The 12,467-nt window shown below is 37.4% G+C and overlaps 1 protein-coding gene across 4 annotated transcripts in view; it reads left to right on the top strand.

Moving 5' to 3' along the window:
- Positions 1 to 12,467, top strand: part of Lrp2 (LDL receptor related protein 2) — a 193,938-nt gene that overhangs the window by 58,628 nt on the left and 122,843 nt on the right. For all 4 annotated transcript variants that reach the window (XM_040294432.2, XM_040294431.2, XM_021727069.3 and 1 more), the window contains exons 8-13: positions 410 to 559; positions 1,959 to 2,078; positions 7,173 to 7,301; positions 9,281 to 9,450; positions 10,625 to 10,848; positions 11,999 to 12,205. In XM_040294432.2, the coding sequence (XP_040150366.2) occupies positions 410 to 559; positions 1,959 to 2,078; positions 7,173 to 7,301; positions 9,281 to 9,450; positions 10,625 to 10,848; positions 11,999 to 12,205 (1,000 nt within the window). The remainder of the gene's footprint in view (positions 1 to 409; positions 560 to 1,958; positions 2,079 to 7,172; positions 7,302 to 9,280; positions 9,451 to 10,624; positions 10,849 to 11,998; positions 12,206 to 12,467) is intronic.

The following is a 12,467-nucleotide window of genomic DNA, read 5'->3' as shown; positions in this document are numbered from 1 at the left end:
TAAATAAAAGAAATCAAACAACCAAAACCCAAACTTAGGGACTCTGGAGTTACCTTGATGGCCCTCATTCTGTAATTCATGATTTAAATACATGAACCTTCTCTTCAGGGCTGTGAATCTAGTTTGTTGATATTTCAGGTTCATATCAGATTTCTGCTCTTACAGCTTGGCTGGGGGCTGCCTCTTTCAGAAAGAGTGGAACTTAAATAATTCCATTTTCTCACTCTTTAGAATCTCAATAAAAGGCTGATGGTAGCGTATGAAACTATGAATTTATTGTAAAATATAGGTCATTTGTGGATTTCTATTGTCTACTTGGTTTATATCTTCTATCTTCTTTTAATCATGGATTAAAAAGGACTGATTCTCCCTCTCATATGGCCTGTAACTCTCTCTTTTTTCCCAACAGAGAGCAATCGTCGTCATCATGTGTGTTACCCAAGAGAATGGGCTTGCCCAGAGTCTGGACTATGCATCTCAATATTTCAAGTTTGTGATGGGAATTTAGATTGTCCGGGAGGAGAAGATGAAAACAGTACCACTAATAGACACTATTGTAGTGAGTATGGAAAATATGGGTAGCTTTCAGAACAGATTCTCAAATACATAGTGTATCGGTTGTCATTTGCACAACACAGTTCTCCAATACTTAGTGGCTTAAATTGCACCTTTTATTATTTCTCACAATTCTGTAGGCTAATTAGTGGTTTTTCTGGCTTAGACTAGCTCACTCGCATGTCAGAATGTTGCAGTAAAAGCTGGGGCTAGCCTAGGCTTGTTATCATGGTGGCGGAAAGAGCAAACCCTAATGCTCAAACCTGTGTCATGTTTGCTAATGTCTTAGTGACATGGTGGGACACTTGGCTGAGCCCAGAATGGCTTGAAGAAGTAGTTTCCATTTCTTGATGGGGGAACTTAAAAAAATTGTGCCTTCCCCTCCAATAGGGAGGTTTGTCTTAATGACTATTTTGATGATTTTAAAGGTGTTCTGGAGATATCATTATCATTATCATTATTACTATTATTTGAGGTGTTGGGGTCTTTTGCACACTAGACAAGTGCTCTTCTGTGAACTGTAACTCCTGCCCTCTTCTGGATATTTTATTTCTTGTCTTTTACTTATGAAAAAAGTCTTGTCTGGCTGTATCTCCCTACCCACAAATGCGACTAGTTTCTAGATTATGTACTTTGAGTTGTTTTTCCAGTGGTAACATTGGATTGGCCACACAGTGTTGCTTGATAATATTTTATGTGATCAATCACTAGAGTTAGTGGTTGTAGAATATAACCCCCCCAACCAATAAACTGTGTGGACAGTTGATTGTCCTGCAGGGAAATACAATGTGTGGCCCTGATTTCATCAGCTGTATACCTTCTAACCAGACCTGTGGCTGCCTAGCTGTGCCCAAGTAACTGTAACCCTAAGAACATTTTTTTCCCTGACAAAACTCATAATGTTTAAATATGCTGAGAGAGAGACTTCTATGGCATCCCCTACCCTTTCATTTGGGAGTTCTATCATAAAAGCTTAAAAATTAATGAGATATGTAGTCATAGTCAAAAGTTAAAAAATGAAAGTTAACAATATGAAAAAAATTATAATCCCTTGAAATCTCACCACTTGAAGCTAGCCATGTTTAACATTTTTAGGTGTATTTTCAGTATAGTTACTTGGGAATTCTTAGACTTATGACCTGATTTTTCCATAAATAGCATTTATAATGACTTACATTTGGTTGTAACAGTAGTTGTAATTTTTAAAAAGGAGTTTTATTTTTTAAAATTTGGATGAAGCTTTTATTATATAATGTTGCAGAAGAATTTCATGGGGCAGATTCTCTGTACCTCTATGACATGCACATTAGGCTTTTACTTGTAGAATAATAAAAGCTTTTGGGTGGATCAGCCTTGTCCAGAGGTTACCATAAATTCAACAAAGATTTTTTTTCTCTGTCTAGGTATGAGCATGTGCCCTCTCCTAAACTGTGAGTACCAATGCCACAAGACACCATATGGAGGAGATTGTTTTTGCCCTCCGTCTTATATCATCAACCAAAATGACAGTCGCACCTGTGTTGGTAAGTGACAAGTGGGAGCTCCTGGCTTTTCATCACAGTTTACTGATGGGCTTCAGGATCCTGACATGCAGGAGTTTGTAATTGTGGGTAGGGGTGATTGCCTGTATAACAGGAGCAGCATAATACTCAAAGAAAACCTGGAAAGAGTAATTTTTAATTCTGAGAAGCTTTTGTGAAGTGCAGTAAGCTAAGGAGTGGATTTGTGATGAGTGAGTTGACTAGCCTCGTGGACCTGTCTGCTGCCTGATGATAGGGGTAGTCCTTTTGGGTTTCCTTTATCAAGGTTTGGAAGCAGGATTGGTATGGCCAGGCTGGTTATGCAATGCTCAGATACTTCCATTCATGTGGTGGAGAGATAGCTGCTGCTTTCAGTCCATTAAGCTCCCTTGGCCTCTTCTCTAGGAAGCACAAATGTCCCTAGGATCCAGCAACTAGAGTTGTCACTGCTCTGGTGACCGTGTTGGTAGGTCACTGCCTGTACTGTATTGAGTGTTAATTCCTCTGCTTTTCACCTTTGCTTGGAAATGACATTCAAGATAAGAAATTCTTTATTGTGATGCTTCTAGCTAATGGTTGCCCTTGAGCTGGACACCAATTGGTTGAATAATTCCCCACATCTCTCTTATCTGAATTATAAAAATGATTCTTCCCATGGGGAGATTTTTGAATCTGATGTCATCATAATTTGCTATGAGAAAGATGGAGACTTATGTTGGGAGAATTAGACATCAATGTTTGATTTCTTAGGATATGAACAATGAGTTTGTAGCTCTGATTTATTTTTTCCCCTATTTTTGGTAAATGAACAACAAACACATAGGCAGAACATGATCACAGAGGTTTTTTTTTCTATTTTTCCATTTTAGTTTTTTAAAAATACCTTTATTTTATTTATTTTATTTTTATGTGGAGCTGTGGATCGAATCCAGGGCCTTGCAAGTGCTAGACGAGTGCTCTATCGCTAAGCCACAACCCCAGCCCCAATCACAGAGGTTTAAAGAAACTTTGTTTTCATTGGTATTGGAGAAAGGGGTTTGGGAGGTAATTGTAACTACTTATTAAAATTCAATTTAGTAGCCATATATGAATCTCCAAAACATAGATGATTCAGAATTTTCCCAGAATTGATGTTCTTTGGATCCTTAGGAATTTGAGATTCTTTAGGGATTTCTAAATTTTAAACAAATAAACAAATGTGATATGCATAAGAAATATTTTTATTAAATTTTTCATTTTTACTCTTTGGCAGTACTGGGGATTAAACCCACGGCTTTGCACATGCTACATCCTCAACTCTAGAATTTAAAATAAATTTTTAAAATTTTAATATAAAATAGCAAAAAATACTGAATTTGGATAAAGCTAGTGAGGCTATTCACTCTTCACTCTCACTCAATACTTGGCTTTCAACATAATTATATTTTTTTATAAGTGGTTGATCTTCAGTATGTGTGGCCAGAAGAACCTTTTGGTACCAGAAGTAAACTCTAGTTTGCAAATTTAACTTGAAATTCTTGAGAAAGTCTGTTCTTCAGTATAAGTGAGAACTATAATATGCTGAGAAAAACTGGATTTTCACAGTTGATTAAGTAATCCAATTGAGTTTGTTCGTGTGGTGTTCATAGCAGGTATTTTTAGGTTTTTGATATCAAGTCTGTGTCTCAGGTTTGATCACAACCTAGTTGCTCCTCTTAAGTAACTGCATTTGGCAAAGTGGGTTAAGATCAAGTGGTTCATTCAAGTCAGTCTGAGGGATTCTGGAGACCTCCCCCAAATTATTTTAAAAGCCCCCAAGTTTCTCATCATTTCAAGACATTTTAGAAGTAAAGCATTGTGATCTGCAACTGGCCTTCAGTGTGATTTTAAAATTTATTATCATCAGTGCATTGGTGATGTAGTCGGGGAATTTAAAATCACTTTTTACACACATGTCCTCATTTGGCAGGTGTCTTTGAAAGCGCTCTTCTTGCTTCCCAGTGTCTCTGCTTGGGCGACATCCCTTTTTTTTCTGAGTGGTACTCATCTGTAGGGGTGAGGCTGCTGCTTTGTTTTTGGCAAATGTCAGGCTTCTCTACTCCCCTTTGCTGCCACCCAGCTGCCAATCCGATTTCCAGCTTTTTAGTTCTTTGGGCGAGTCCCTTTTCTCCTAGTAGAAAAGGAATTCCAATAGAAATACCAGAAGCCTCATCTCAGGATTACGTCAACTTTTCTCTCCTTTTCCTTTTTTTTTTTTTTTCTCTCCTAGTTCAGTCTTGCGAAGCCCACAACCTGTTCTCAGCCTTTGTTTTTTTCACTCTAGCGCTCAGAGATAGCATGTTTGCCATCTTTTCAGTACATTAGTCTGTGACGAGTCTTGGTTTATATTTCCAAGTACCTAGGATTTCTTGCATGTCAGAGGCTTGAGCTGTCTCAATTTTTTTGCAGCTCCTGAAGATATGAAAGTTGATATAACAAGGTTATTGTGGTTGTAAATTTTTACATGTAAACTACTAATGAATGCAATATAGAAAATTGCAATATTATGTTATGCACAAGATCATTTCAGGATTTGTATTTAGTTCATAGCACATTGGAAGTCGTGTGGTCCAACACTGGCGCACTAGTTTTTAAGTTCCACAATAGACATCTTTAAAGTCCCCAGTGTGTTTCTGGAACTTTACTACAGATAACCTTATTTAGAGAAAAGCTCAGAAGTCTACATTTGAGGTCCTTTTTGAATGTGATGCCCCCTTACCGTCTGCGGAGACCTTTTCTGTGACCTTTCCTGTCCTTTAAGAATGCATGATTTGCATTTAACATTTATTTGATATTTGTTTCAAAGAAGACTTCAGTTTTCTCTTTGTAAAGAGAACTCTTTAGTTTAAACACATGACATTAAAAAGCCAGTTATACTTGTTTAAGCAGAGCTGAAATTCTAGGGGAGTTGCTGTTTTGGTTTGCTCTCACAGGCACTTCAATTCAACAAACACTCTGTATGGCTGTAACCCTCTGCATAGCTGATTTGTCCCAGAGGCTTCAGGTGTTGGAAGCCCCTGCAACATTTGTCATCTTAGACATGGTTCTCCCGTGAATGCCTTGATAGTAATCAAGAATAAAACTGAATAATCTTGACATGAATCTGGTGTCTTTTTGCCATTCATGTGCTCTTGGTAGTCTTGACCTGGCAGTGGAAGCTCTGTGGCATGCTGAAACAGTTTGCTGGGCTCATTGTTTCTGATTGACAGGACATGCTATTTGTTGACAGGCTGACATCGTGGTGCAGAGTTAGGGCAGGAAGGTCATTCGGCTTGGCGGAGTTTCACACAGTCAGATGGATCAGAGGTGTCCAAGGGGGTCTAAGCTAAGAAGAGCTTTTAGTTATTTTCAAAGCAGCATTTATTGGTAGGAGGAGGCAAAGAGTAAATAGAAAAGAAAATGGTGTGTGTGTGTGTGTGTGTGTGTGTGTGTGTGTGTGTGAGAGAGAGAGAGAGAGAGAGAGAGAGAGAGAGAGAGAGAGAGGTTGTAAAATAGTTTCAGTGTTATACATAGTTTCCACCATTCTCTGCCCTCATGAAAACTCTCAATTCCACTTTCATTTTCTTGTCTTCACTGATGACAGATATTTAATTAGCCTTTGTTTTCCACCCTAAGTATCTAAAGGATATAATCTCAGTCATTAAAAATGACAGTGATTTTATGCACTTGTTCAAAAGTGCATTTGGAGCACAGGTGATACGAAAGGGTTTTGAGCCTAAGAATTCTGTTCTGACTTTGCTTTTCCTCTGTTTGACGTCAGAACTCCTGCTCACAGGTGACTCCAGACCCTTACACCTAGTCTGTCCAAATGAGGGTTTGACATTCTGGGGGCTTTCAGGGGAATGTCTTATACTTTTCGTTCCCGCTCAGGTGAAGCCTCAGGTGGAGCTTTCTTGGGGTTGATGTGAGGAGTTTTATCCATGAGGCGCTTTCACTCCTGTGTGGTTTTTTTTTACCTTCTATCAAGAGAGGATTGATTTTCCTGCCTTTGGTTAGTCATAGTAGTTGGCAAGAAAGATGTGATGAGCCATGTTGTCAGGTTTTAGCCTGGAGGGGAAAAAAATGGAATAATTCACTTGATCCTGGAACTTTCTTGGTCCTTTCTAGTTGGGAGTCCTGGGATGGGGGACCACACAACGTATGTAGTGGAACCCAGTTCACACCTCTGGCATTCATCTGCAAATGAAATCAGATTGCAGAAATCTGGAGAATTTTAGACCTGAGGGTGCAACAGTTTCAGAAAGTATAATCTTGAGAACTTCCTAAAGCTAGAAGGGATGGGAATTCTGTTGGTATAGGCTGTGGAGATCACCCTCCCAGGGAAGAGAGCAGAGAGAAGGATGATGGAGGGTGGTGGTGGACTGGGAGCTCAAATGACAGCCATGATTCACCAATGATGGCACCATCTGATCTTTGCCAATTACATTGAAATTTTTCACACAGCGGAACTGGGGCTTCTATGGCTATGAATTGAGCTTTTCCATGTAAGGATTTTTTAAAAACTTATTAAATGAACGAATAAGTTAATGAAAAACTAGAAGATAGTCTTCATGCCTTGAGAATATTTTTAATTTCAGTTATAATTTTTTGATATCAAAGGGACGACAGCTGGGTAAATAGACCTTTCCAAACACTTTACTGCAGTGACAGATCATGTCTTCTTGAAGATGAGTATAGATCAGTCTTTGTTATGGAATATTCTATCCAATTGGTCTTTCAGCAACGTGGCAAATATTCCTATATCTTCACTCTCCAATTTGGTAACTAGTGGTCTATTGAGGAGCTAAACTGTGACACATATGACTGAGAAACTGAATTATTAACTTAATTTTAATTAATCTAAATATGAATTTAGATAACCATAGGGACAAGTGGATAGCATTTGGGAAGCACATTTTGCAAAAAAAAAATCCATATATCCAAATATATATATGGATTTGGGTATAAACACTTCCCTTTGAAGCATTTGGAATGTGTACCAACCTTCAGAGGAGGGTCATCTTGACTAGGAGTATTGTCTGAGACTGCTCAAGAAATGCTGATAAACATGATTATGAGTGTATTTTTCTTACGTGGCAGATTTTGATGATTGTCAGATATGGGGCATTTGTGACCAGAAGTGTGAAAACCGAATGGGCCATCATGTGTGCCACTGTGAAGAAGGGTATATACTGGAGCGTGGAAACCATTGCAAAGCTAATGATTCCTGTGAGTACATGGTGGACACCTGTTTCTCTGAACAATAGACTTCTGCTAGCAGTCTTTCCACAGCCGAGGAGGAAAGAAATGTCAGCATTTAAGCAGGCAGCAGGGTTTTATCATCACAAATCAGAGGTGGTCCTGGCTGCTTCGAAGAATGAGTCAACATTAATTTGTACTTTGATTATTAAGGACCAATCTTTATGTTAATGGTGGCCATAATTAATATTTATTGGTCTAGGCTATTATATCACCCCCTCATATACAGCTGTGGAATAGGTTCTTACGGCTGTATTTGCCTGACGTGGACATTGAAATTTTAATTAATTTACTCACCACAAATGTAGGTGGCGTTTATTTATACAAATAATTTTGGTATTGCTCATGCAAAATTTGGGAGTATTTCAAAATGGACAGATTGTCTTTGGATTAAAATTTGTGTGAATATCCTTATCACAGGCATTTTGTTGGAATTGGTCTAATAGTACTGTAGTGCTCAAAGCAGTTTTGTCATCATTACTTTCTGGGTCTCAAGTTTAACTCCCCAACTCCTTTCCTTCCCTCCTTCCTTCCTTCTGGGGACTGAACCCAGGGTCTTGTGCACTCTAGGCAAGTGCTCTGCCCCCTGCTCTAATTCCTTTTTTCAGCTGTGATTTCACACTTGATTTTGAAGTGCCTTTGGTGCCTTCTGAAATTTCACTGGTCACATGATCCATGAATTGTTCATTTTCTATTTGTTTTTGCATGCATAGAAATACCTGATTTGTTGTGTACTAACTTTTAGGTGCAGCTGATTTTTAACCATTGAATTCATTTATTTTAAAATAGGTAATGTATGTTCAATGATTTTAAATTGTAAGAAGAAATCAAGTAAAATGTCTCCCTTCATCCCTTCCCCCACTGTCAAGTTTCTACTTCCCCTCTTCCCTGGGTAATTGCTGTTTCTTTATTTTGATTCTAGAGATTTTTAAATGGTTACATCAGGGTACACAAATATAGATATTTAACTCCTTTGTGAATATGCTCACAAGCTGTATGCTCATTATTGCATCTTGCTAATGTCACTTAATATACCTTTGAGAGTTTTCCATATTAGCACATAAAGCTCAATTCTTTTTTTTATAGTGGCAAAATATTCCATTTTTGTATATAATTAGTATGCAGTTAGTTAATTTATTTAACCAGTCCTCCTCTGATGGAGTTTTAAATAATTTCTTGTCTTTAGCTTTTGCAAAAAGATTGTATATTATTCATATGTGATTTTGCATACTTGTAAGTTTATAGACAGAGCAGATTGGATCCACCATCGCAATGATTTTTATAGTTTTTTTTTAAATGTTTTTTAGTTGTCAGTGGACCTTTATTTTTTATTTTTTTATATGTGGTGCTGAGGATCGAATCCAGTACCTCATATGCTAGGCAAGCACTCTACCAGTCTGAGCTACAACCCCAGCCCCTTTACAGTTTTTACAGAGTGATTTCCTGAAAATCTTTGTGTGTGTGTGTGTGTGTGTGTGTGTGTGTGTTGGCTAGAACCCAGGATTTTGTGCATTCTAGGCAAGTGCTCAACCCCTGAGCTACATCCCTACCCTCCCCTAGTAATCTTTAATTCATGTTCTGTGTTTAACACAATCAAAAGTTGTACATGGAGGTAAGGTGCCTATGTCATCAAGAATTCTTGGAAATCCCTGCTATAGTCTCTTCAGTGTCATTGAAAGTGCATGGACTAGCAATCAGGACACTTGAAATCTTTCCAGATTCTGTTTTTAACTTTCAGTGATTTTGAGGTACTTCATTAAACATCTTTGTGCTTCAGTTTGCACATGAGCAAAATGGGTAGAATGATTGCTGTGTGCATCAGTGGCTTATTTTAGAATCAAAGAAGACAACAGAAGAAAGCATTTGGAAAAGCAGGAAGTCTATCAGTTGTAAGCTATTCCACTTCCTGACTCACCTGGAATAGTCACAGTTTTCTTCTTCACATCTAGCTGGTGAGGCCTCCATTATCTTCTCTAATGGTCGGGATTTGCTAATTGGTGATATTCAAGGAAGAAGCTTCCAGATTCTGGTGGAGTCTCAAAATCGTGGAGTGGCCGTGGGTGTGGATTTTCACCATCACCTACAGAGAGTTTTTTGGACAGACACGGTGCGAGATAAGGTAAATAGAAATTTCAGGAGTGTAGTTTAGGAGCTGAATAGAACCTCAAGCACAAAGTGTTGATAGCTTCTCATTTTGGGGGGAGTCAAGGGGAAAGTTCCTTTGTTTCCTAACAAAAAAGGCCCTTGAGATAGTTTATGTTAATCAGCACCTTTCTGTGCTATACTGTTACATGTGACCTATTAAACAAAGCAGTCTATTATATGGATTAGCCTTGAGCAACTTTTAATTTTATTCAAAAAGGAGTCCAAAAGTCTAATTAAAAGAAATAGTAGACATTCTTTCAAAACTGGAAAGATATTTGGTAGTAATTTTTGAAACTTGATCACTTAAAATGTAAAAAAATACTCTACTTTTCTGGATGATAAAAATCAGATTTTTGCCTGCATCTTTTAAATGGAACTGTAATGGAGGATTGGGTAACAAATATTGACAGAATTTTGTGTAACAGCCAAAATTTCATTTACAGCATCTTATATGGAAAGTCTCATGGATTCAACTTCAATTTTGAGTAATGTGATGGAAGTTTTTAAAGCATACATTTTAGAGACTCCTAAAGAGTTATGGAATTTTATTTATTTATTCCTCTTACATTTCTTTGTACCAGTAATAAAATTCTTATTCACTTCAATGATAGCTTGCATAAAATTTCTAAAAATTGAGAATTTGGATTACTAACAACTCTGATTTGATAACAACTAAAAGTCAAAACAAACCACTACCACCACTTCCTTCACCAAAAATCCACATTATTTAATTAAGCTTTTGATAACTTCCAAGAATGGGAAATATAGGCTTTAAGAAAACAAAAATAAAAAAATAAAAAAAATAAAAGTGAAAACCAACTCCTGTATTTGTATCTCCTATACTCTGGAAAAAAACCCATGTTCTCCCAATAATACACAATGTAAAATAGCAAGCTGCCAGTGAACTTTTTTGGGGTCTACATGATTGCTTCCTATAAAATAGATACAATGAATGAAGAGAGGAAAACAGTGCCTATAGTCATGCTTATTTCTACATGACTGGTATGATCCTACATCATGTACAACCAGAAGAATGAGAAGTTATACTCCATTTATGTATGATGTGTTGAATGCATTCTACTGTCATGTATAACTAATTAGAACAAATAAAAAAACCAGAAATATAATAATTTTGGGTTTTCTTTCAGGTTTTTTCAGTTGACATCAATGGTTTAAATATCCAAGAAGTTCTCAATGTTTCTGTTGACACTCCAGAAAATCTGGCTGTGGACTGGATTAATAATAAACTTTATGTGGTGGAGACCAGGGTCAATCGCATAGATATGACAGATTTGGATGGAAGCCACAGGGTTACCCTTATAACTGAAAATTTGGGGCATCCTAGAGGAATCGCCCTGGACCCAACTGTTGGGTGAGTGATGTGAAAACACATAGATCTTGGCATTTTTAGAATTTTGTCTCTCTGCCTATACATCTTACATATCTTAATTGGAGGTTAATTCTGATTTCTTTTAGGTTCTCTACTCTAGAATCCATGTTTGTTTTATGTGTCTATTCATAGAAGCTTTAAAGGAGTTGACTAAATATAATCCTGTTCAAGGATATGTCATCCAAACACACTTATTGGTGTGCTACTTGATGTTTTGGGCATATGAATTTTTTTTCTTAGTATTTGCCAAGCTAAGAGATTGAATTCTGTGTTCTGACTCAATTACTAAATTATTACACCAAACATTACTGCAGATTACCATTATTAAGATGATCATGCTAACATGAATTAGCTGAAAAATTTTTAAGAGAGGGAAATAGTTGCAACTATCTCTTTTAGTGCTTTTTTGTTGTGAGCGGCAGTTGAGATGTCAAGCTGGGTTGTTCAATGTGAATCAGCCTAGCAGAATGCTTGCTCCTGTTTACTTTTCTTCAGGTTTAATGAAAAATTTCCTGTTTTACACATTTGATAAGAGTCTTAAGAGACAGTTCTCCTAGCATTTCATAGTTGAGTCTTAGGCCCCTTGGATGAAATTTAGTTGGTGACTGGTGATTATTCGTTTCTACTTTGTAATATCAGCTATTTTTCCTTGAAAATGGTGGGACATTTTCTTTGGGTTATACTACTGAGTAGAGGGTTGAGGAAGAGAATTTAATAGCTCATTTAAAATATAAATTTTCGGGGTGGGGATATATAGCTCAGTTGGTAGAGTGTTTGCTCACATGCACAAGGCCCTGGGTTCAATCCCCAGAACCAACAAGAAAAAAATATATATACAAATTTTCTTGGGTGTAAAATGAGAAATAAAAGAGTCAGTAAGGGAAGGTGAACATAAAATTTTAGGCTGCTATATTATTGCATGTTAAGGTTGCTATTTAGAGTTATTGAGTCTCCTGATTGGCCCTGCCAGTCTGTTTTTTAAAATGCTTGTAAAATTTCTATTGTTTTATACAGCCATGGTTAGTTATTCAATGGGAAATCCCATTGATCCAAACATGCTATGTGTGAAAAAAAATTACTCAAGTAAACTTGTGAAATAACAGACTTTTTGTCTTTTGTTTTCCTTTTGTAGTTACCTATTTTTCTCAGATTGGGCGAGCCTTTCTGGGGAACCTAAGTTGGAAAGGGCTTTCATGGATGGCAGCATCCGGAAAGACTTGGTGAAGACAAAGCTGGGATGGCCTGCTGGCATCACCCTGGATTTGACAGCCAAGCGTGTGTATTGGGTGGACTCACGGTTCGACTACATTGAAACTGTAACTTATGATGGACTTCAAAGGTAAGAAGTGTTTTCTGTGGCTTTATGAGTTTGAAGGAAAGTGCATAAAATTGACAGAGATGCCTGCCATGGGGCCAGAATTAAAATATCACTTTGTTGATTGACATGATAGTTTAACTGACCTATGCATTGAGATCTGCATGAAGTGACAGGCTCTTAATTTTAAACTTTCTTGTGTTCCATAATAACATTCATTTTCTCCAGTCTTTCTCTGAGCTGGGAGTGTAGCTCACTGGGGGAACACTTGCCTAGCATGTGCAAA

This window comes from Ictidomys tridecemlineatus, chromosome 7 (assembly GCF_052094955.1).
Source record: "Ictidomys tridecemlineatus isolate mIctTri1 chromosome 7, mIctTri1.hap1, whole genome shotgun sequence".
NCBI classification, from domain to species: Eukaryota; Metazoa; Chordata; class Mammalia; order Rodentia; family Sciuridae; genus Ictidomys; species Ictidomys tridecemlineatus.
This window is presented reverse-complemented; position numbering and strand designations above follow the sequence as displayed.